This window comes from Trichechus manatus, unplaced genomic scaffold (genome assembly GCF_000243295.1).
Source record: "Trichechus manatus latirostris isolate Lorelei unplaced genomic scaffold, TriManLat1.0 scaffold00031, whole genome shotgun sequence".
Classification (NCBI taxonomy): domain Eukaryota; kingdom Metazoa; phylum Chordata; class Mammalia; order Sirenia; family Trichechidae; genus Trichechus; species Trichechus manatus.
Genome location: NW_004443967.1, coordinates 3,086,102 through 3,105,923, shown reverse-complemented (window position 1 = coordinate 3,105,923; position 19,822 = coordinate 3,086,102). Strand labels below are relative to the sequence as shown.

At 39.6% G+C, this 19,822-nt stretch overlaps 2 protein-coding genes across 8 annotated transcripts in view; one reads left to right on the top strand and one right to left on the bottom strand.

Annotated features, from left to right (window-relative positions):
• Positions 1-3,259, bottom strand: part of VTI1A (vesicle transport through interaction with t-SNAREs 1A) — a 396,202-nt gene extending 392,943 nt beyond the window's left edge. For 2 of the 4 annotated variants that reach the window (XM_023729949.1, XM_023729948.1), the window contains exon 1: positions 2,823-3,257. In XM_023729949.1, the coding sequence (XP_023585717.1) occupies positions 2,823-2,916 (94 nt within the window). In that variant the 5' untranslated portion in view covers positions 2,917-3,257. Of the gene's footprint in view, positions 1-2,822 lie in introns of all 4 variants that reach the window. The other 2 variants (XM_023729947.1, XM_023729950.1) reach the window with 2 other exon arrangements.
• A 56-nt stretch (positions 3,260-3,315) lies between these two features.
• Positions 3,316-19,769, top strand: ZDHHC6 (zinc finger DHHC-type palmitoyltransferase 6). Of its 4 annotated transcripts, none has more exons than XM_004374853.3 (11): positions 3,316-3,567; positions 4,576-5,056; positions 6,982-7,073; positions 8,191-8,350; positions 9,948-10,109; positions 12,615-12,668; positions 14,593-14,760; positions 15,831-15,872; positions 16,588-16,733; positions 16,825-16,871; positions 17,861-18,469. In XM_004374853.3, the coding sequence occupies exons 2-11, from the start codon at positions 4,790-4,792 to the stop codon at positions 17,962-17,964; spliced, it is 1,242 nt and encodes a 413-aa protein (XP_004374910.1). In that variant the 5' UTR covers positions 3,316-3,567; positions 4,576-4,789; the 3' UTR covers positions 17,965-18,469. The 4 variants fall into 4 exon arrangements, with proteins under 4 accessions (XP_004374910.1, XP_023585713.1, XP_023585712.1 ...); XM_023729944.1 differs by having other exon boundaries at positions 3,318-3,505; XM_023729945.1 differs by lacking the exon at positions 14,593-14,760 and having other exon boundaries at positions 3,317-3,505; positions 17,861-19,769.
• Positions 19,770-19,822: the final 53 nt, after the last annotated feature.

Here is a 19,822-nt window from a genome sequence, read left to right as displayed (position 1 = left end):
TCATCCACCCCGTTAGTCTAATTCCTGGAACAAACACTTTAAAAGCAAAGCCTTTGTATTGTTTAAAACATACGCCATATAATCAAATTTCTTTTTTAATATAAAGTTTAGAAATGTTCAATCTTTTCTATTCTCTTTAGAATTAACACTTTAATACATCGTACATACAAAATGGAGTGAAGCTAATTTCAATCAATCCTACCCACTCTACTTCAATTTTAAAAAGTTAACGTTTGGGGAATGAACTGCGTTGGCTAAAAAGTTTGCTCCAATTTTTAACCTTCTTAAGCCAAACAAATTATAGCTCATCTCCACTGGGTCAATTTCAGCTGAGTATCACAACCACTAATGATGTCAGGAGAGATATTATAATTACTTTTAATCAGACTGTTTTTATCATGGTTGTACACATTAATTTCTGTTAGCCCAGGGATACATGTGAAAAGCATAGCTGGATGGTTATGTTTTTAATCTTTTTCTGTTTATCAACTAGAAACAGATCATAAACAGAGCAAGCAGAAGTCATTACTAAAAGGGAAATAGCTGCATTTTTAAGAACCACAATTATTCATTTATTCAATTCAGTAAACCTTGTCCCAGTGCCAGCAATATATTCTCCTTTCAATTCTAATGTGGCTGCTGGGCTTGGGCCGTATATTTATAGCACAGCTAATGACAAGTATGGCTTTATTTTTAAAGTACTTAATTCCAAGGTTTCCTATCTTAATTCCAAGGTATTTGGTCAGAATTGTTACATTAAAATACAAAGGCAAGAAAAACTCAATTATAACAAAATGTTTTCTTGGAAACAGTTTTTACAACTTTGCAGCCAAAGATGACTATGTTTCTTTACAAAACAGCTTCCCAATACATAAGCTATTAACCCAATCAAAAATGTTTCCAGTGCTAATGCCCTTACAGTTAAAAACAGCAAAAATTCAACTGAAACTACAAGTCCTGATATTCTGAGGCTCTGGAACTCAAGTCAAAAGGAAGTACCCTCCAAAAACAGTAACAACAAAAATCAAGATGATCTTGGGCAGTGGAGAAAAGCAGAACCGAAGAGAAGCGGTGAGGTGATGTATCGTGAAGTGCTGAGGCCATCAGCCACTTTCTGCACAAAAACCTCTGAGGCAGCAGAGCTCGGTGGTGTATATGCTGCCTTGGTTCTCTCCTCTTGTTCCCTTACTTGGGCTCATAAACCTCTTTAAGACATCATCCACCTCCTCCAGAACTAACTGGGACTTCAGGAGATGAGTGGGGTGTAAGTTCAGACATTCTGGCTTCAAGCAAATATCCCTATTAACAGAAAATAGGTGGGGGGAAGAAAAACAGAGATAAAGGAAGAAATTATTTATAAACACACGCACTTGGGGGAGTTGGGGAGAGGGAAGACGAATGGCACTTACGTTGGGAAGAAAGTACTGCTGGGAGCAAGTGCTTGACTAAAAAGGTAGGAAAGTGAAGTTTCCCACGAGCTCACAGATCAGTTGTTGTGTGTCGTCAAGTCGATTCTGACTCATAGTGACCCTACGTGATAGAGTAAAACTGCCCCATAGGGTTTCCTAGGCTGTAATCTTCACAGGATCAGATCTTGAGGTCTTTTCTCCCAAGGAGCGGCTAGCAGGTTCGAACCACCAACCTTTTGGCTAGCAGCTGAGTGCTTAACCATTGCATCACCAGGTTCCTTTCATAGATAAACGAGCAGGGGCACCCCTTTTTCAACACTTTACACCCTAGAGCTAAGGTGGGGCCAAGTCTAGCAGTTTGGTGGTGGTCAATTTCCATAACAAGAGGAAGCCAAAAAAAGTAATAATCTTATCTGCAACTAACTAAACAAATTAAGTCTGTACTTAGAGAAAAATAAAACAATGTCTTACAAACAAAAATGACAAAACACCCTACTTAGAGTCATCCAGTCATTCTCTTAAACATTTCCTAAGCCTCTTCTAAGTAAATGCCTTGGAAATCAGAGTCCCCACCTTCACGCTGTTGACAATCCAGCACAGAAAGTAACATATGCTAAAAAAGGAAACAGAACAAAAACTTCTAGACAGGAGTTGTGGAATTTTAAAGGTGAGAAAAATTATCCTGTACCAAGTTTTATGTAAAACTGAGTTACAGATACTCTAAGATGCATGAGACATAAGAAATGGAGGTGGGGTGTATGAAAAATACTAATCATCATAAAAGGAGCTAACACACAAGAAAAGACTTTATGTATGTTAAACATTTAATCTTCACAACAACCCTATGAGAATGGTACGATTACTCTTCCTATTTTTCCAAGAAGAAAACTTGAGAAAGGTTAAGAAACTTGCCTAAATCACACGTCTAAGTGGCAGAGGGGACTGGAACCCAGAAACCCTGCCTCTTAACTCTATTCTGCCGTATTTAATAATAACACTATTGTTGTTATTATTAACACAACAATGTTAGTGTATATTGCAGAGCAATGATCTAGGTACTATCATTCATTCTCTTTGAATACTCACATCTCTATTCTACAAATGAAAAAATTAAGATTCAGAGAAACGTTCCCAAGATTATACAAGTTACAATGCGGATGGGTCGGGATTCGATTCGAGCCTAAGTAGCTCAGATTCTGAAGGCTCTTTCGCTGCCCGCCACGACCCACCTTGAACTTTTTCTTTGCCATTAACCAGGTCAAGCCCCATCCCTCCCGCGTACCCCAATACCACCTAACTCCAGCCTCGCGCCTGACCCTCAGAGATACTGTACTGTTATCCAGACGGCGTTCTACAGCCCCCGCCCACCCCGCTCTCTGAGCCACCCCTGCCGGTCCGGGGCACGGTTCTCACCAGGTGGGAGTCGGGGTACCCTCGCAATCTTGTTAGTGATCTCTGCAGTAAGCACCGCGAAGTCCTGCTCATAGCCTTCGAAATCGGACGACATGGCGGCTCCGGAGTGACAGTCCGGGCCGAATCCGAGTTCCAGGCAGGAACCACGCGGAACGGGAGACGGAGGCGTAGAGACCCCTGAAAAGCCCTCAAGAGAAGCAGAGAACCGGAGACAGCTCCTAGCCCAGCCGCTTCCTGGTTGTTCGTTGCAATCTCGGTCCTCCGGAAATTCAGCCGGGTAAGCCTTTTATTTTCTGCTTAGGTTTCAGGATTAAGAAATTCGCGAAGAAAAAACGCTCTGGTTAGATTTTTTTTTTTTAAGCCTACGAAAATATGAGGGTTCTCAGGAATCACGGAAATCATTTTATCCCATTCTGAGAAGCGGTTCCGGCCCCCCAAGCTACAGGTCACAAGAGCTTGCTTCCCGAGGGAAGTTTGATATGGCGAACCTCCCGGAAGTGACTGTGACCAAGGCTGCGCGCAGGGCCTGAGTGGCAGAGTCCCCGCGAGGGCGCTGGCCGAGGGACTTACAGGATGTAGCTGGTCCCGCACATCAGCTTCTAGCAACCAGGATTTGCTTTCCGCTTGCCCGGGATTGAGGAACCCACGACGGAGTTATCCGAAGCGGAGAAAATTTGTTCCGGGTGAGCCAACGCCACCGCGGAAACGTGATGGCTGAGGAGCGGGCACCAGGGACGAGACTGAGGTGGGAGTCAAGGCAGGGGATGTAACCAAGATTTGGGCGGTCTTGGCCCCACCCGGGTGAGGTCAAGAATCTCCAGAATGTTGAGATAAACCTCATTTACCACGATGTTCCTTCCCTGCGTGAGACTTTCTAAAGTCTCCGCTCCATGACACGGGCGGGAAATTGAGGCACAAGGAAGAGGCATCTGTTGTGTGGGAATCTCTCTTGTCCCATCTATACCCCAGATCTTCCTCCAGTTCACTTCTGTCCAGTCAGAAATACCCTTTCACAAATCTTCCCTGCTCTTGCCGCTTGCCTTCCCCCTCCCTCGCTCCTGAAGGCACTTCTTTCTTTTTCTTTCTCATTCATGCTCATTCTCATATACTCGCTCAGCCATTCATGATTTTACACACCTCTTCTGGCCCTTCCCCACCTCCCCACTCTCCCCTTTCCTTTTGGCCCCCAATGGCCCCTTATGTTTTGGGGGTAACACCTAGCAAATGGCGTAGACCACGAACGGTTGTCTGGCTCATACTAGACTTAATTGCAACATACTGTGAGAGGCAGCTAGAATACTGGAAAGGGAGTTCGACGACTTGAGTTCTATTCTGGGTTTGGCTGCTTACTTACTTGTGACTTTGGTCTAATCACTTGGCTCTCTAAGCCAATTTCTGTTCACTATGAAGAAGGGAGCTGGATTAGATCACCCTTAACACCCTCCTTCCCAGCTCTAAAATCCTGTCTCCTCTAACCGTTCACTGTATGTTGGAAAGACTGTCACAGTCCCCAGACGACATGGAAATAAAGGAATAAAAACAACTATTTTAGGATCATGTGCATTACATACATCAATTTACAGTTTGGACTTGAATGCTATTTTGGACAACACGAAAGTAGTTCTTTTTGACATCTGCCAGGATACTCATACCATAATAGTGCACTCGTGAGGTGCTTTTGTACAGGTAATTATTGGAGTTAATAAATTAACAGATATTTTTTTACTGAACTTTCCCATTTTGTTTTCTTTAGATTGAGTTTCAAAGCAAGCCACTGGTTTCTCCTGGTTAAGATAAAGAGCTCTAAGTGTTTAACAGTGAGAATGGCATAAACCGCATTCACATCCCACAACGTGAAGGCATGACAGTTAAGGAAGACACATGGACTTGTGGCACATGGAAATGTGTGCACAGAAAAAGGAAATCTATCAGTCTTTAAAAATAGGAAGGAATCCTTCCACACCAAAATGGGTACATACTGCTCGGTTATCAAGTTTGAAAATCTCCAAGAATTAAAGAGACTGTGTCACTGGGGTCCCATCATAGCCCTTGGTGTTATAGCAATATGTTCTACAGTGGCCATGATTGACTCTGTATTGTGGTATTGGCCCTTACATACAACTGGAGGAAGTGTGAATTTCATCATGTTGATAAATTGGACAATCATGATTCTTTATAATTACTTCAATGCCATGTTTGTGGGGCCTGGCTTTGTCCCACTGGGGTGGAAACCGGTAAGAAAAATACTCTTTAAGATAACGAATTATAATGATAACCATATATTTAGTTGTTGCCTTATATGCTAACCAATAATATGAATAGCCTGGACTAAGAATATTAGTCTGGTCACTGATCATTTAAGCTCAGAGAATTTATTTCATACCTCTTTGAAAATATTAAAGGAGCCCTGGTGGTGCAGTAGTTAAATGCTGGGCTGCTAACTGAAAGGTCAGTGGTTGGAACCCACCAGCTGCTCCACAGTGGCAGTCTGCTTCCAGAAAGATTACAGCCTTGGAAACCCTCTGGGTCAGTTCTACTGTATCCTGTAGAGTCGCTATAAGTTGGAATCGACTGGATGGCAACAGGTTTTGGTTTTTTGAAAGTATTAATCTAAATTAGCATTTCCCCAAGCAATTTCATTGAATACTTGTCCTGCTTTTTTTTTTTTTTTTTTTAAATGGAGGAGGAGTTGTTTGTTGTTGTTGTTAGGTGCCATCAAGTTGGTCGTGACTCATAACAACCTTATAGGACAGAGTAGAACTGCCCGATAAGGTTTCCAGGGAGCAGCTGGTGCATTCAAACTGCCAGCCTTTTGGTTAGCAGCCGTAGCTCTTAACCACTGCGCCATCAGGGCTCCAGAAGGGAAGTAGTCCATGGTCATATAAGCTTAGGAAACTTTGTGTATCATACACCTCTTTTATAATTTTACAGTGCATTTTGACTCTAGAATCTTTTTTCATGTAATACATTAATTCCCTCAGGACTGAGAAATACACTTTAGAAACTGCTGGTTTAAATCATTATAAGATTTTTAAATCATTGCAGTGAAATCAGAACCTTGAGAAGTATACTATGAATCATTTTTTGGCCTCTTAAAAATTGTTACAGAGTTTATGCTTGTAAATTTCCACATTCTTTGCTGAGGAGCATCAGTTAGTAGCATGTTAGAAATGCAGAACCTTGTGCTCCACTCTGGACCCACTGAATGAGAATCTGTATTTTAACAAAATCCCCAGCTGATTCTTAGGTACATTAAAGTTTGAAAAACACTGGCGTATATTGTGTGCCAAAAGAAAGACCTGGCAATCTACTTATGAAAAATCAGCCATTGAAAACCCTATGGAGCATAGTTCTACTCTGAAACATGAGGTCGCTGTGGGTTGGAATTGGCTTGAAGGCAATTGGTTTTGGTGGTTTATACTATGTGCACTGTACTCTTCAGAGTGGGTACAGAGATGGGTAAGATACAATTCATACTGAAAAAGCTAATAATCTAGAAGAAAAGCCAAGGCGCTTGTGCAAATAACTGAACTATAGGTGGAATGTGATGAGTGCCTTTAAAGTTAGAAGGAACTGATAGTTCAGCTGGGAACCTAAGAGGAGAGTGGGAATTTCCACAGGAGATAGGGAAGAGGGTGGTGGGAGGAGGACATATTCAGAAACAGGGGACAGCCTAGATTATGTAGTGTTGATGTGGCAGAAATGAATCCATCATGGAAGGCTTCAAATGCATGAGAAATTGCTATACCAAAGATAGTTACTGGAGGTTTTTGAGCAGCGCTCTGATGTAATCAGAGTCCTGTTAACTAATGTTATTCTGACAATAGATGGTTTGGATTAGAAACCACAGTAAAAAAAAAAAAAAAAAAAAACTAGTTAGGAAGTGATTAAAATGGTCCAAGAGAGGGGAGGTAACAGTGGTAAAGTTAAAGAAGGGGCAGATTTCAGAAAAGGTAACAACTCTGATGCTCTAATCCCCACTCTAAAATACCTATCAAGTTGTCAGCTAGCTTTTTTCTGAATTCCTCCCATTCTACTAAGATTTGGAGTAAGTAGAAACAACTATACTCAGTGTTACTGGAAAGTATTCATGAGAGCTAACTTGCTATTACCTGGGATCAGATATCTGATGTATTTTTGTTTATATTTTGCTGCCAAGGAAAATTCTCAGGATAGTATGTATCTCCAGTATTGCAAAGTCTGCCAAGCGTACAAGGCACCTCGTTCGCATCACTGCAGAAAGTGCAACAGGTACCTGTCCGTGTGCTTTTCTTTGGGGATTAATCAACTTGAGCACTGGTCTTTTTCTGTTCTTTGTGCTATATCAATCTTAGTTTTATTCTCTGCATGTAGCAAATCAACAAGGTGGTAACCTTTTAAAAAAATGTGGTCAAAATACTTAAGTGTCCATAATCTCCACGTTGCACTTAAATTAAATTATCAATCCGAATAATTTTTAAAAACCATCTTTTTGTTATTGTAAGTGAAATTTTTTTTTTTTTTTAGAAAAGTACAGATTTACTTTACCTCTTGCCCTGAAGAGCAGGAGAAGAAGTTACATCTTCAGGGTTATTCCATATATCAGAATTAGTTGTGTTTGTTGTCTGTTGTTTTGATTAACTTCAGAATTGTTCTGAGTTGAAAGCATAAAGGAGACCTGTTTACCAGTTATTTATTTGACAAACATTTGCACTTCATAAAAATCTAATAAAGTAATCCAGGTGCCTATTGCCACAAGTGTTTTTAATATCAAGAAACTTAATGGTAACAAACTGAATCACTATTTAAAAAAAAATGACGTAAGATAGAACCTTTATTAATGAACACCTGTATTTACTGATTAATAAGACATTTATGATGAGAATTTTGAGATTCAGGGGAATCACTGGAGGCAAATAGAACTTGGATTGAGGCAAGAAAATTATCTTCTGGCAACAATAAGGAAAAGAAACACTAAAACTTTACTTATGCCACATGTTAAATTCCTGAGTTAACTTGCTGAGCCCAGAGATTCCGCATCTAAAGCAGACTGTGAGAATAGGAAGGAAGGAAGTTACAAGCTTCTGCTTGGGCCCATCAACTGAAGTGAAGATTTATGAGAGATTTTCTGGAGTCTCTGTTGTACTCCACTTCAGTCACTGAGTTTGAGAGCCAGCAAAACCCTGAGCCACGCTCATGTCTTTATAACAAACCTCTCACTAGGCCTCCTGACTTCTTTAAACAGAGGCGCTTGTAGCAGATGTCTTTTCCATTCCTCTGTGACTCATGGACATACCGGCTTCCTATTCGCTTGATCTTTTGAAGGGGAAAGTTATTTAAAGTAGACAGGATTTTCTGCCTCATGTTTTATATAAAATTTTCTTGTTAGATGTGTGATGAAGATGGACCATCACTGTCCTTGGATCAACAACTGTTGTGGCTACCAAAATCATGCTTCGTTCACACTGTTTCTCCTTTTAGCACCACTGGGTTGTATTCATGCTGCTTTTATTTTCATTATGACTATGTACACACAGCTTTATAATCGGGTAAGTGAAAATATTTGTTACAAAATTATCCATGCCAGATTAAGTGGTAGTTACCACGATTATTTATGAAGTCCCTTTAGGAAATAGGCTTTCTATGATTTAGGTGGGGAAAGAGAACTTTGTTTTACCTCTGTATGGGTACCTTCATAAAAAACATTAAAATTCAATATTTAAGGTGAGGAAAGATTATTTTGTTCTGTAATCTCACCTGATGGAGCACAGCTCTACTCAGACACAGGGTCGCAATGAGTCAAATTGGCTCGACAGTGATGGGCTTGGAATCTCATCTTGTATACAGTAGTTGATGTTAATAAATCATTTTAGGACTGAATATATATGTGTGTGTATATATATACATATATACACACACACACAGACACGCACACGAAGCCCTGGTGTGCGAAGCCCTGGTGGCACAGTAGTTAAGAGCTCAGCTGCTAACCAAAAGGTCGGCAGTTCAAATTTACCACTTGCTCCTTGGAAACCCTATTGGGCAGTTCTACTGCCCTATAAGGTTGCTATGAGTCAGAATTGACTTGACAGCAATGAGTTTTATACACATATATGCACACACATATGTATAAAATATACATATTATTTTATAATGTATGTATACATTTGTATGTATAATTTACTAGATTTCAAACTTAGTAGCTGTGGTAAGAATAGTTAGAGCAGAAAAAGAAGATGATGATGACAACATGCCTCTTTCCATCCAACTCATGGCCAGTTGTAGTTCCGCGGTTCATTTTTAACTCCAGCACTCTGGAAGGTGGCTACCGAGCAGGTGCATGCCCTAGAATATAAACAGATTAAACCAGCAACAGATCAAGTTGACTTAAGGGCAAGTGGTCATGAGATAAGGTTCACAGGTCACAAATTCACATCCCTAAAGAAGCCTAGAAGATAAATAAGGGACACAGGCAGAATGGAACTCTGACAAACTAGGCTGCACACATCCTTCTTAGAGGTGACACCTTCAGCCATTTTTTGATCTTTGGTGTTCTTCAAGGAAATGCATTAGCCTAGTGAGGCTAGATCTTCTAATTTTTCAAGGAAAATCTGGGTTTTTATGTAAAATCTCCTGATTTTTAAATGTTGGCACCAACTCCGAGTATTTTAAAACATTGCTCAGCCCAGACAATACACATCTAGAATCCATACTTGGCCTTCATTTTGCCACTTCTTAACCTCTGGTTTTGTAACATGAGGGAAGAATCAACTGAATCCTAGGCTGTACTTGTTGCTATGAAGGAATAGTATAAATGTAGAAAAGCAAGGAGAAGATGGGAGACACAGCTACAGTTTAGATCGGTGTCTAGTGTTGTTCATGCATATTGATATTCATGGGGCCTGCCTGACACTTTGTGAGAAAACAACAAACAGCAAAGTAATGCCTGAGAATAACCAAGAATGCTATGCGCATCAGTGTAAGCACAAGCCACAGTATTAACTAGAAACAGCTGCGTTTGCTTTACTTCTTTGGCCACGGTGTCAAGTGGTCATCATCTTTTTGATCAAGTCTGTTTTAAGGGTTACAGCAGAGTCTGACCATCTGCCACAGCAAGTATCTCAGTTGTGTTGTTGTTGTTTGTAGCTCTCTTTCGGGTGGAACACGGTGAGGATTGACATGAGTGCAGCCCGGAGAGATCCGCTCCCAATTGTTCCCTTTGGATTAGCTGCATTTGCTGCCACCTTGTTTGCCTTGGGATTAGCTATAGGAACAACTATAGCTGTTGGGATGTTGTTTTTTATCCAGGTAAGTTTCTCCCTTACCTCTAGCTAAAAGCTGTCACGTTATTGGGGCTGATTTGTAATGAGGAAGAGACAAAGGCTGCATTTAAGCATGCAGTATGAAATGGAAATTATGTTTGCTTATTTCATCTGCAGGATTAATTTAATCTTCTCTGTACTAGTCAGATAATTGAAGTAATTTTGCCAGAGTTTACAGTTAATTGATTTAACTTTAAGATGTTAATTTAGAGTTATATAGTGCTTCATAGTTGATAATGCTCTTCTCACATTTACAATTTCTCTTGATCTTCACATCAACCCCAAAAGAGGTTGGTAGAGGCATACATTGTTTTCCTTTCCTACATATGAGTAATTAATTCTCAGAAAGATTAAGTGACTTACCCAAGGTGACGTATTCATGTATTCAGTAAATTATACACTTGATAGTAATTAAAATAATACGTTGTTGTTACGTGCCCTTGAGTCGGTTCCAACTCATAGCGATCCTGTGTACAACAGAAGGAAACACTGCTCCGTCCTGCACCATCCTCCCTATGGTTACTATGTTTGAGCCCATTGTTGCAGCCACTGTGTCAGTCCATCTCATTGAGGGTCTTCCTGTTTTTCGATCACCTTCTTTACCAAGCATGATGTCCTTCTCCAGGGACCAGTCCCTCCTGATAACATGTCCCAAGTATGTGAGACGAGTCTCGCCATCCTTGCTGCTCAGCAGCATTCTGGCTAACGTTTATTGAGTACTTATGTGCAAGGCACTGCTCTAGGCACTTGGCAGGTATTAGCTCTTTTAATCTCCGTAATAACCCTACCATATAGGTGCTATTTAATGCCTACTCTGGGATGAATTACTCTGCTGTTTCCTGAGGCTACAATAATGAAAATGAAGAGGTTCTTACCCTTAGGGAACTCATAATTAGTAGGAAACTTAACTAATATAGGGTAACCAAACCCAGAGCTGTCCAGCCAAATTCTGACTCAGAGTGACCCTCTAGGACAGGATAGAACTGGCCTATAAGGTTTCCAAGCCTGTAAATCTTTACGGAAGCAGACTGCGACATCTTTCTCCTGTGGAGCTGCTGGTGGGTTCTAACCCCGCCAACTTTTGGTTAGCAGTCAAGCGCTTAACTACTGCGCCACCAGGGCTCCTCTCCCGTGTTGTTACCCCATTGCTGTGGAGTTGGTTCCAACTCATAGCAACTCTATACGCCTGAGTAGAACTTCCCCATAGGGTTTCCAAGACTGTATGTCTTTACGGCAACAGACTGCCACGCCTTTTCTCCTGCTGAGCAGCTGATGGGTTCAAACCCCCTACATTTTGCTTAGCAGCTGAGTGCTTAACCACTGTACCACCAGGGCTCCTTTGTAGTATATTACAGAGATGTTTGTAAAGTGCTATGGGAACATAGAGGAGAAGGATATGACTCTGAAAGGACCAAAAAACACTTCTTTTGACTCATTCTTTCACTCAGTTAATGTATTCATTCATTGAAGGCCTGCTGTATGCCGTACATTGTGCTAGGCCCTTAGAATAGAATGAGGACTCCTAGTCCAGGGTTGTTTTTACTGTACCACACCTTCTCTCAAGGTACAGTCAGACTTCAAGGAAATGCAAAACTCTCAGGAATGCTGGGCTTCAGGGCCCTGATGCTTCACCCAACACTTTTTTTGAACTCTTGATTTTAAAATAACCTGGTTTGGGTTAGGCTTTATATTTTCTACTAGTCTGGGAACAATTTCTTTGAAAACTTTTCCCCCGTGCCTGTAATTAGAGTCATATTAGAAATAAACTAAGATCATGTGGTATAAGAGCCTACATAAGAAGAATGACTCATAAAGTCAAATAATCAAATAAAAACTGAATACATTATACTTTTTAAGGCAAACAGGAAGTACCTAGAATATCTAGGTTGACTGTAATGAGTCACTGTTACTTGTAATAGATTACTCATAAACTTAACGTTAATTAAAGATAGTGAGAAGAGATTTCAATAGCAAAAGACACGTAACTACTAATTAGACCATATCATTGTTTTATTAGTACTCTCAAAACCTGGTTCAGAAATAATACTTGAACAATGAATTTTGATTAAAATAGTAGACTCAGATTTGATTATAGTTCATGTTATCACTTTTCTGGAGAGGCACTATAGTGCAGTGGTTAAGAACAAGTCAGGTGGGCCTGGATTTGTATCCTGGCTTCACTACATACAGAGCCCTGGTTGCATAGTGGTTAGGAGCTCAACTGCTAACCAAAAGGTCAGCAGTTCGAATACACCATCTATTCCTTGGAAGCCCTATGGGGCCATTCTACTCTGTCCTGTAAGGTCGCTGTGAATCGGAATCAACTCGACGGCAACGAGTTTTCACTACATACTAGCTATGTTACTTAGCCTCTATTGTGTCTTAATTATGGAATAGAGCAACAAAAGCTATTCATAGGGTTATTATGAAGATGATAATTTTAAATGAACTGAAGCCACATTGTTAAATTTTGCTATCATTTAATTTCCAGATGAAAACAATTCTCAGAAACAAAACTTCTATTGAATCATGGATTGAAGAGAAGGTAAATTTTAATAATTTGTTCTTCAATATTAATAAGTAGTGGTTAATTAATAGACCAGATTATCGAATAAATACTCCAAAGTGAAAACTTGGCCACCGAATTACTTCCCTAAGTTGCTTGCATGCCACATGTTGCTTCATTCCCAGGTGAATATAACTGCTGCAGAAACATACTTCTCACATAACCCAAGTTGCTGAAGAGGTCTAAGCCATATATTAAACCGTCTCGCATTCTCTCAGCCCAGAGGAGAAGGAGGCCCATTGGAAAAGGAACTTCCATCCTACTAAGCTACCATAAGTTTTTCTTAGTATTTTAGACATCAGATAAGGCTTATAACATTTAGCCTGTCGCAGACCTCACAGCCTCCACACTTGATACCGAGTAATACCACAACTGTTCATAGTTTATACATCTTATGCTTTTGTATCTTTGTACATGTTGTTCCCTCTGCCTAGAAGACTCTTCTTTCTCTTTTTGCCTGATTCCTTGTCCCTCAAGACTTAGTGTAGGTGTCATTTCCTCCAAGGAACTTCCCTTGACCCTCCCTAGACTAGCTTAAGTACTTCTGTTCCCTTTTTTCCATAGCACCCACTACACACCTCTGTCACCTCTTATCATATAGTATTAATAGAATGCCTCCAACTTCATTGCGTGCTCCTCTTAGGCAGAGGCCATGTTAAAGTCATTTTTGTAAACTGCTCTCACCCTTACCAGTTTTTCTTTGTAAATAGCCTAGATCTCTGTTCTCTGAGACTCTTACTCCATTTTGAAGACTCCGAAGCTTTTGTTTTATGAAAAGGGAAAAGAAAGTAACATTTACTGTCTGGGTGGGGATGAAGTTACAGAATTTAATGGATTCATACATGTTGCAGCTTGACAGTTCTTTTAATAAATAGTTAATATCAGTTTATAAGTAATTGCAGGAAACTTTTCCCCAAAATATTGTCCCCTGATAATAAAATATTTCAAAGTTATCATTTCTAGTTAGCATAAAATATTGACATTCAATTAACTTTTTGTTTTGCTAATGGTCAAGACTGTTTATAAAATGTCATGTGAAATCTAGAAGTTATTTTAAAATTGGCATTCCATTACTAAGAAAAAATCCAAATAAATGATCATTTTAAGTTTATAGAAATTAGACACTGAAGATTTATACAACAGATTTCAACTAGGTTTGTACATGTTTTGTAGGAATAAATAATGTATCTTTGTACCACTAGGTGTCAGTGGAACTTAGGAAATTTGAAGCCAATTTATTTCCTTAAGTTAACTAGCTAACAATTTCAATGCATAGAATATAATTTATGCAACCCGAATGTTTATGTACATGTATAGCATGAACATATAAATGCATATATAAATGAGTATGCATACTTGTGTGATGACTTAAAAAAAATGAAAGAAGATTCCCCTGAGCATACCTGCTAGCCTTTTGAAAAGTCTTTTTCATAAACCAACAAATCTCCTGTTATGCCTCTGCTGGCTGTTTCCCCATGTGTCACTGTTACCCAGCTTACCACCATTGCGTTCGAGTATACCCCATGAAACAGTTGCATCCTGGAAAATCCTTGGCTTTGTCTTAAATCTACTGATTATCAGCATCCCTTCTTTGAACCTAGACTCTTGTGCTGCTAAACAACCCGGAGCATCAAGGATGTTTTATATATGGAGTAAAGTTAACTATTTTAATAAGAGATTTTGAATGTTTATTTTCTTGATGATCACATACAAGGTTGGTGTTCTGAGTTCTTCCTACATTATGATAAAGTTGTCTATCTCTTCTTTGTACACTAACATTACAGCAAGGAAGAAGCATTTTTATGAATGATGCAAATTTGAGGAATAAGTGTTATCAATAATATGTTACTGCAAGCCATTTAAGACAAAGGCATTTGCCATCTTGTATCTCCGTTACCTACAGGCTAAAGATCGAATTCAATATTATCAACTAGATGAAGTCTTTGTTTTTCCTTATGATTTGGGAAGTAGATGGAAGAACTTTAAACAAGTATTTACGTGGTCAGGGGTTCCTGAAGGAGATGGATTGGAGTGGCCGATAAGAGAAGGTTGTCACCAGTACACCTTAACAGTGAGAATTTTTTTTAACTCGACCTTCCATTTTGTCTCCTCCGCTTCCGCGTTAACACCTAGCATGTCCAGATGACGTTCTGTAGTAAAATAAATACTAAAAAAATTTTGAAGATGACAGAATATATCCAAGTTAATAACCTAAACCGTTCCTTGTATCATATCTCTCCCTTTATTTAAACCTCTCCTTAACTCTCCATACTTGTAAGGTAAAGTCTTGATTCCTTAACTTAGTTTTATAAAATACAGCCTAAAAACTTCGTCCAGCTCACTTCCTGACAGGAATCCTCCTTTCCAATCAGACTAGTGTATGGCACTACTCAGTGTCCTATGAATGCCTTGTATATTCCCGTCACATGACTTTGCCCATCCTGTTTTCTCTACCTCAGATGACCTCTGCTCTATCTGAGGTTATGAACACCAGTTCCAATGCCACCTCTTTTATAAAGTGCAGCCTAACCACTCGACTCATCTGGATTTAACACTTATTCACATACTACTGTACAGCAGTTCGTAAAGTGTCATACTTCTATGTAATTCTTGTAGCATATCTTTAATGACAAGATTCTGGAACAGGGACCATGTGATTTCTTTATTTTCCCTACTGTATCTAATATAGTACTATTTTTATTAGTTGCTGAATAAATGAAAAAAGTGAGTTGTAATGATGACTTTTAATCAAGACTCATTGTTAACAAGTTTGCAGTTGGTCTGCTGTGTCGATAAGGGATCAGTCTGAATCCCAGGGTCTTCACCTTAGCTAATAGCCTGAAGCTGCATGAAGGCAGAGCATGCCTCCCCGATCCTGGGCCACAGTAGGTGCCTCTGAATATACACAGATGAGACATTAGAGAGTGGATATGGAGAAGAAGCCACCACTCTCACCTCTGGTCCTCAGGCAGAGGACCTCCTTCCTGTGCCAAGAAGCATGTGCCCTTTAACTTATCAACAATTTGAAATGCTGGGAAATTGGGAATTCATCTTGTCACTCTGATAGTAGGTAAGGAGAGGCTGTTTTTTTCAGTAGTGAAATAATTGACTTTATTTTTTCTTTTTTTATCTTCCAAACAGATAGAACAGCTGAAACAAAAAGCAGATAAGAGAGTCAGAAGTGTAAGTAATTCTTTTAAAATGATACTTATTTCTTTTTTCTGTTGTCGGGCTCTACATTGCTGTGTAGGTTTTTTAATTGCCTTTGAAAGAAACCAACTGTTGGCTTTTATTAAGTAATACCTTAATATACATTTGTTGAAATATGTTTACAATTCACTTCAGTTTTGTTTCCATTTAAATTGTTTGGGCTGGAGATTTAGAGGGAATTTAGTCAATTTATATTGCCAATATAGAAAAATAATTATCCTCAATACAGCTCATTAGTATGAAAACCCATCTTCCACAACTCTGTTATCCAGTACAATGTCCACTAGCCACATGTAGCTATTTAAATTTAAATTAATTAAAATCAAATAAAATTACAACTTCATTTCCTCAGTTGCATTAGCTATGTTTCAGGTGCTCAGTAGCCACTTGTGTCTAGTGGTTGCTGCATTGGATAGCGCAGATACAGAACACGTCTATCATTGCAGAAAGTTCTGTTGGGCAGCCCTGTTCTGTAATTTAGTTCTTAGCTATGGCTTGAAATGAAGGGTGAAAAGCCGTGAGACCAGGAAACGCTGTTGCCTCCTGTAAGGGAACTGGGTAGATGGGGAACTGGAAAGGAAGATGAATCATCACTGGATGCTTTGGGCCTTTAAAAATTTAATTTACAATTTAAAACTGAGATATCATAGGTACATGCTCAAATTGTTTTTCTGGTCTCTAACGACAGGTTCGCTATAAAGTCATAGAAGATTATAGTGGAGCCTGCTGTCCTTTGAATAAAGGAATCAAGACCTTCTTTACAAGCCCCTGCACTGAAGAGCCTCGAATAAGGCTAAAGAAAGGGGAGTTCATTTTAGCCACAAGAGGCTTACGGTAAGTGATATGAAGTACTGAATTTCTTCTTTAATGACAAAAGTGGCATTTAGCCTAAAAAAATTTACTTTTAATCTTTTAAATATTTCAGATACTGGTTGTATGGAGACAAACTTCTCGATGATTCCTTTATAGAAGGTATGGAAATGGATGTTTAAAGGGCAAGATGGCTACCAATAATGCCAAATTCTGCAAGAATAGCTTCTGTGGACAGGCACATGTCAAATGCTTTAGGGAACTAAACAGAAGGGCAAGTCATTAAGAAAAAAAAAAGAAGTTCCTTAGGTGTTTCTGCATAGAATTTGTATTTACCAGGCCTTCGTAATGATAGCTAACATTTGAGCTCATACTCACTATCTGGCAGGCACTTGTGTGTAAGTGCTTTACTTGTGGTATTGAAGTCCCCAGCAGCCCTCTGAGGTAGATTCTGAGGCTGAGCAACTTGCCCGAGGCCACACACTAAAAACAGGTAGAGCCAGGGCCCCAGCCAAGCAGTCTGGTCCCAGAGCCTGTGTTCTCACCCCCTGTGCTATATTACTCCCCTTTTGTATGAACATTCCTCATAAGTTATTATAAAAACTAATGGATTGAGACTTGGTCTTTTGTTTTTTTGATTTCAGTTTTAGAATTATTCCTTTTTTAAAGTAAAGATTAACCCAGGATGTTCTTTAAAAAACGCACCAGGTTAATCGTAAGTTAACCCCATATTGTAGCTTAGGCAACCTTGATCTAGAAATTTACATGTTAGAAAAAGTCAAAAAAGGACATTCACAAAAGCTACTGGAGATTATTTCCTAGAACAGTTGAAAGTGGTGTACCAAAAACCCGTTTGATGAGCACACATGTGAGGGAATACTCATGTTACCCCTGCAGTCTGTACTTAGGGATTGTCCTGAATCATATTAGCGCCTTTCCTAGATAATGGAATTTGAGAAGTATCGATTTTTTAGCATGTTAGGAGCATTTAAAAACCATATATTTTTCCCCCTCAACCTGTGCTCAGAAGAGATAGTAAAGGGAAAAAAAAAGTCTAAAATAGTATTAATTTGAAGTAATACGACTTGCCAGTCTAGTAACATCACTGTAGTACATCCAACTATTTTACCTCAATCTCATTTTCTCCTCAGGTGTTTCAAGAATGAGGGGATGGTTCCCTAGAAACTGTGTGGAAAAGTGTCCCTGTGATGCCGAAACAGATCAAGCCCCAGAGGGTGAGAAGAAAAATAGATAGCCACTGTTAAAGTAAAATAATTCTGTAAGCCCACTCCATTACTTGAAAATTGTACATATTACTAAAGAATTATGCAATGAGCCTACTCCGGTCAAGGTGTTCCTTTCCTCAAAGGTGCCCTAGTGCCATGATTTAAATATTTTTATTACCATTTTGAAATGGAGAAGCCATTCTGCATACACCTTTGAATTCCTATCCCTCCTTACCACCTCTCCCTCCCCACCAAAGGAAAGGCACTTCACCCAAGTAAGTTAATTGCATTTTCTCTAGGGTTTTTTTAATGCACTGCACACCATGGACCTCACCTGCAGATAGAGTTCCCTCTTTTCCAGGAGCGTCTGCATGTGATGCTTTTATTCTGTCTTCCCCTCAATTGATATTTCTTATATTCTAGACTATAGAATTTAATTTGTCCAATTCAATATAAGCTCAAATTTTGTTACCTGTCTTTTAATAATGAAGATTTTGTCAAATCAAATAAAGATTGATGGATGTTCTGTATAAATCATGGTTTTTACATAAAGCATTTTTCTTTTTGCTGATGAAAAAGGCTTTGTCTTAGTTCTTTGTAGAAAAACTGCTACTCTGCAACCCTGTGACAGATTGGCATCTTGAATCATGAGTGTTAAAACATACATACTCACTTCAATTTGTGAACCCCCTAGTGGCGTAACAGTTAAGCACTTGGCTACTAACCAAAAGATTGGCAGTTCGAACTCATCAGCTGCTCCACAGGGGAAAGATATGGCAGTCTGCTTCCGTAAAGATTACAGCCTAGGAAACCTTTGGGGCAGTTCTGCTCTATCTTGCGGTCACTATGAGTTGGAATCAACTTAACAGCAACAGGTATACATGGTATACTAAGGTCACAGCTTCTAAGAGGCTTTCAATCTAGTGAGTCAAGTTGCCCATGTATGCTTGAATATATCAAAAACTGAAACTTGTGGGAGTGAAATGTTAGAATCCAAACTGGTGGCCTTGGATACTTAAAGTCAGGATTATCTAAACACATGAGTAGAATTACAGAAAGAAAGCCCATTCCTCTGGACTTCAGTACACTATTCCAGGATTTATTAATTCTTTCCAAGGCAGGGGACTTGAAACTGCAGGGACTAGGACAGGAGAAGGGCACTAGGAGATTCAACAGTGAAGGAAGCATGACGACCCCATTCATGGGGAGAGGAGAGGGGTGCAAGACAAGTAAAATCGATTCAGATGGAGTAATGTATTATAAAGAAAGAAGGGACTGTCTTACGGAGGTGACACTGAAGCAAGGTGACGGGACAGGTCATGAGCCTCTGGGGGTATCTGTGTTTTAGGCACAGGGAACAACACAACAAACACTGAGACTAGGATGTGCCCAGCATGTTTGTGAAGAGCTGGAAGATAGCCAGTTGGAATGAGTAAGGGGGGAATATGAGGAAGGAAATAATAGGGGGCTAGACCGTGTAGGGACCTGTAAAGTAATTCCTACCTTCTCTTTTATTTCGGATACTCAAGGGTAGACCTTTCTTCAGCTATTCTAGGCTCAGGGTCTAGAAAGACCATCTAGGAACATTCTCTTATCTCCAGTTAGAAGCCAGAAAGGAACACTATTCAAGATTACTTAGCGTATACCGAGGATGGTATAAGAAAACATGAATTGTTCTCAGTTGGAGTATTGGCTCTGCTGGCATTTGTTTTTATTCACAGCTGTGGGATAAGAAGACATGGTCTGCTCAACTTAGTTTATGTCTTAGTCTCTTAATTCTGCTATAACAGATAAACCACAAGTGGATGGCTCTAACAAAGAGAAATTTATTTTCTCACAGTTAAGGAGGCTATATCTGAGTTCAGGGCACCAGCTCTAGGGGCAGGC

What these genes read in the sequence shown, in the direction of transcription:
- ZDHHC6 (XM_004374853.3), top strand. Translation starts at nt 4,790, where the DNA reads ATGGGTACATACTGCTCGGTTATCAAGTTTGAAAATCTCCAAGAATTA. An exon ending in CACTGCAGAAAGTGCAACAG is followed by an intron (nt 7,074 to 8,190) that starts GTACCTGTCCGT and finishes TTTTCTTGTTAG; the next exon opens with ATGTGTGATGAAGATGGACC. An exon ending in CAGATAAGAGAGTCAGAAGT is followed by an intron (nt 15,873 to 16,587) that starts GTAAGTAATTCT and finishes CTCTAACGACAG; the next exon opens with GTTCGCTATAAAGTCATAGA.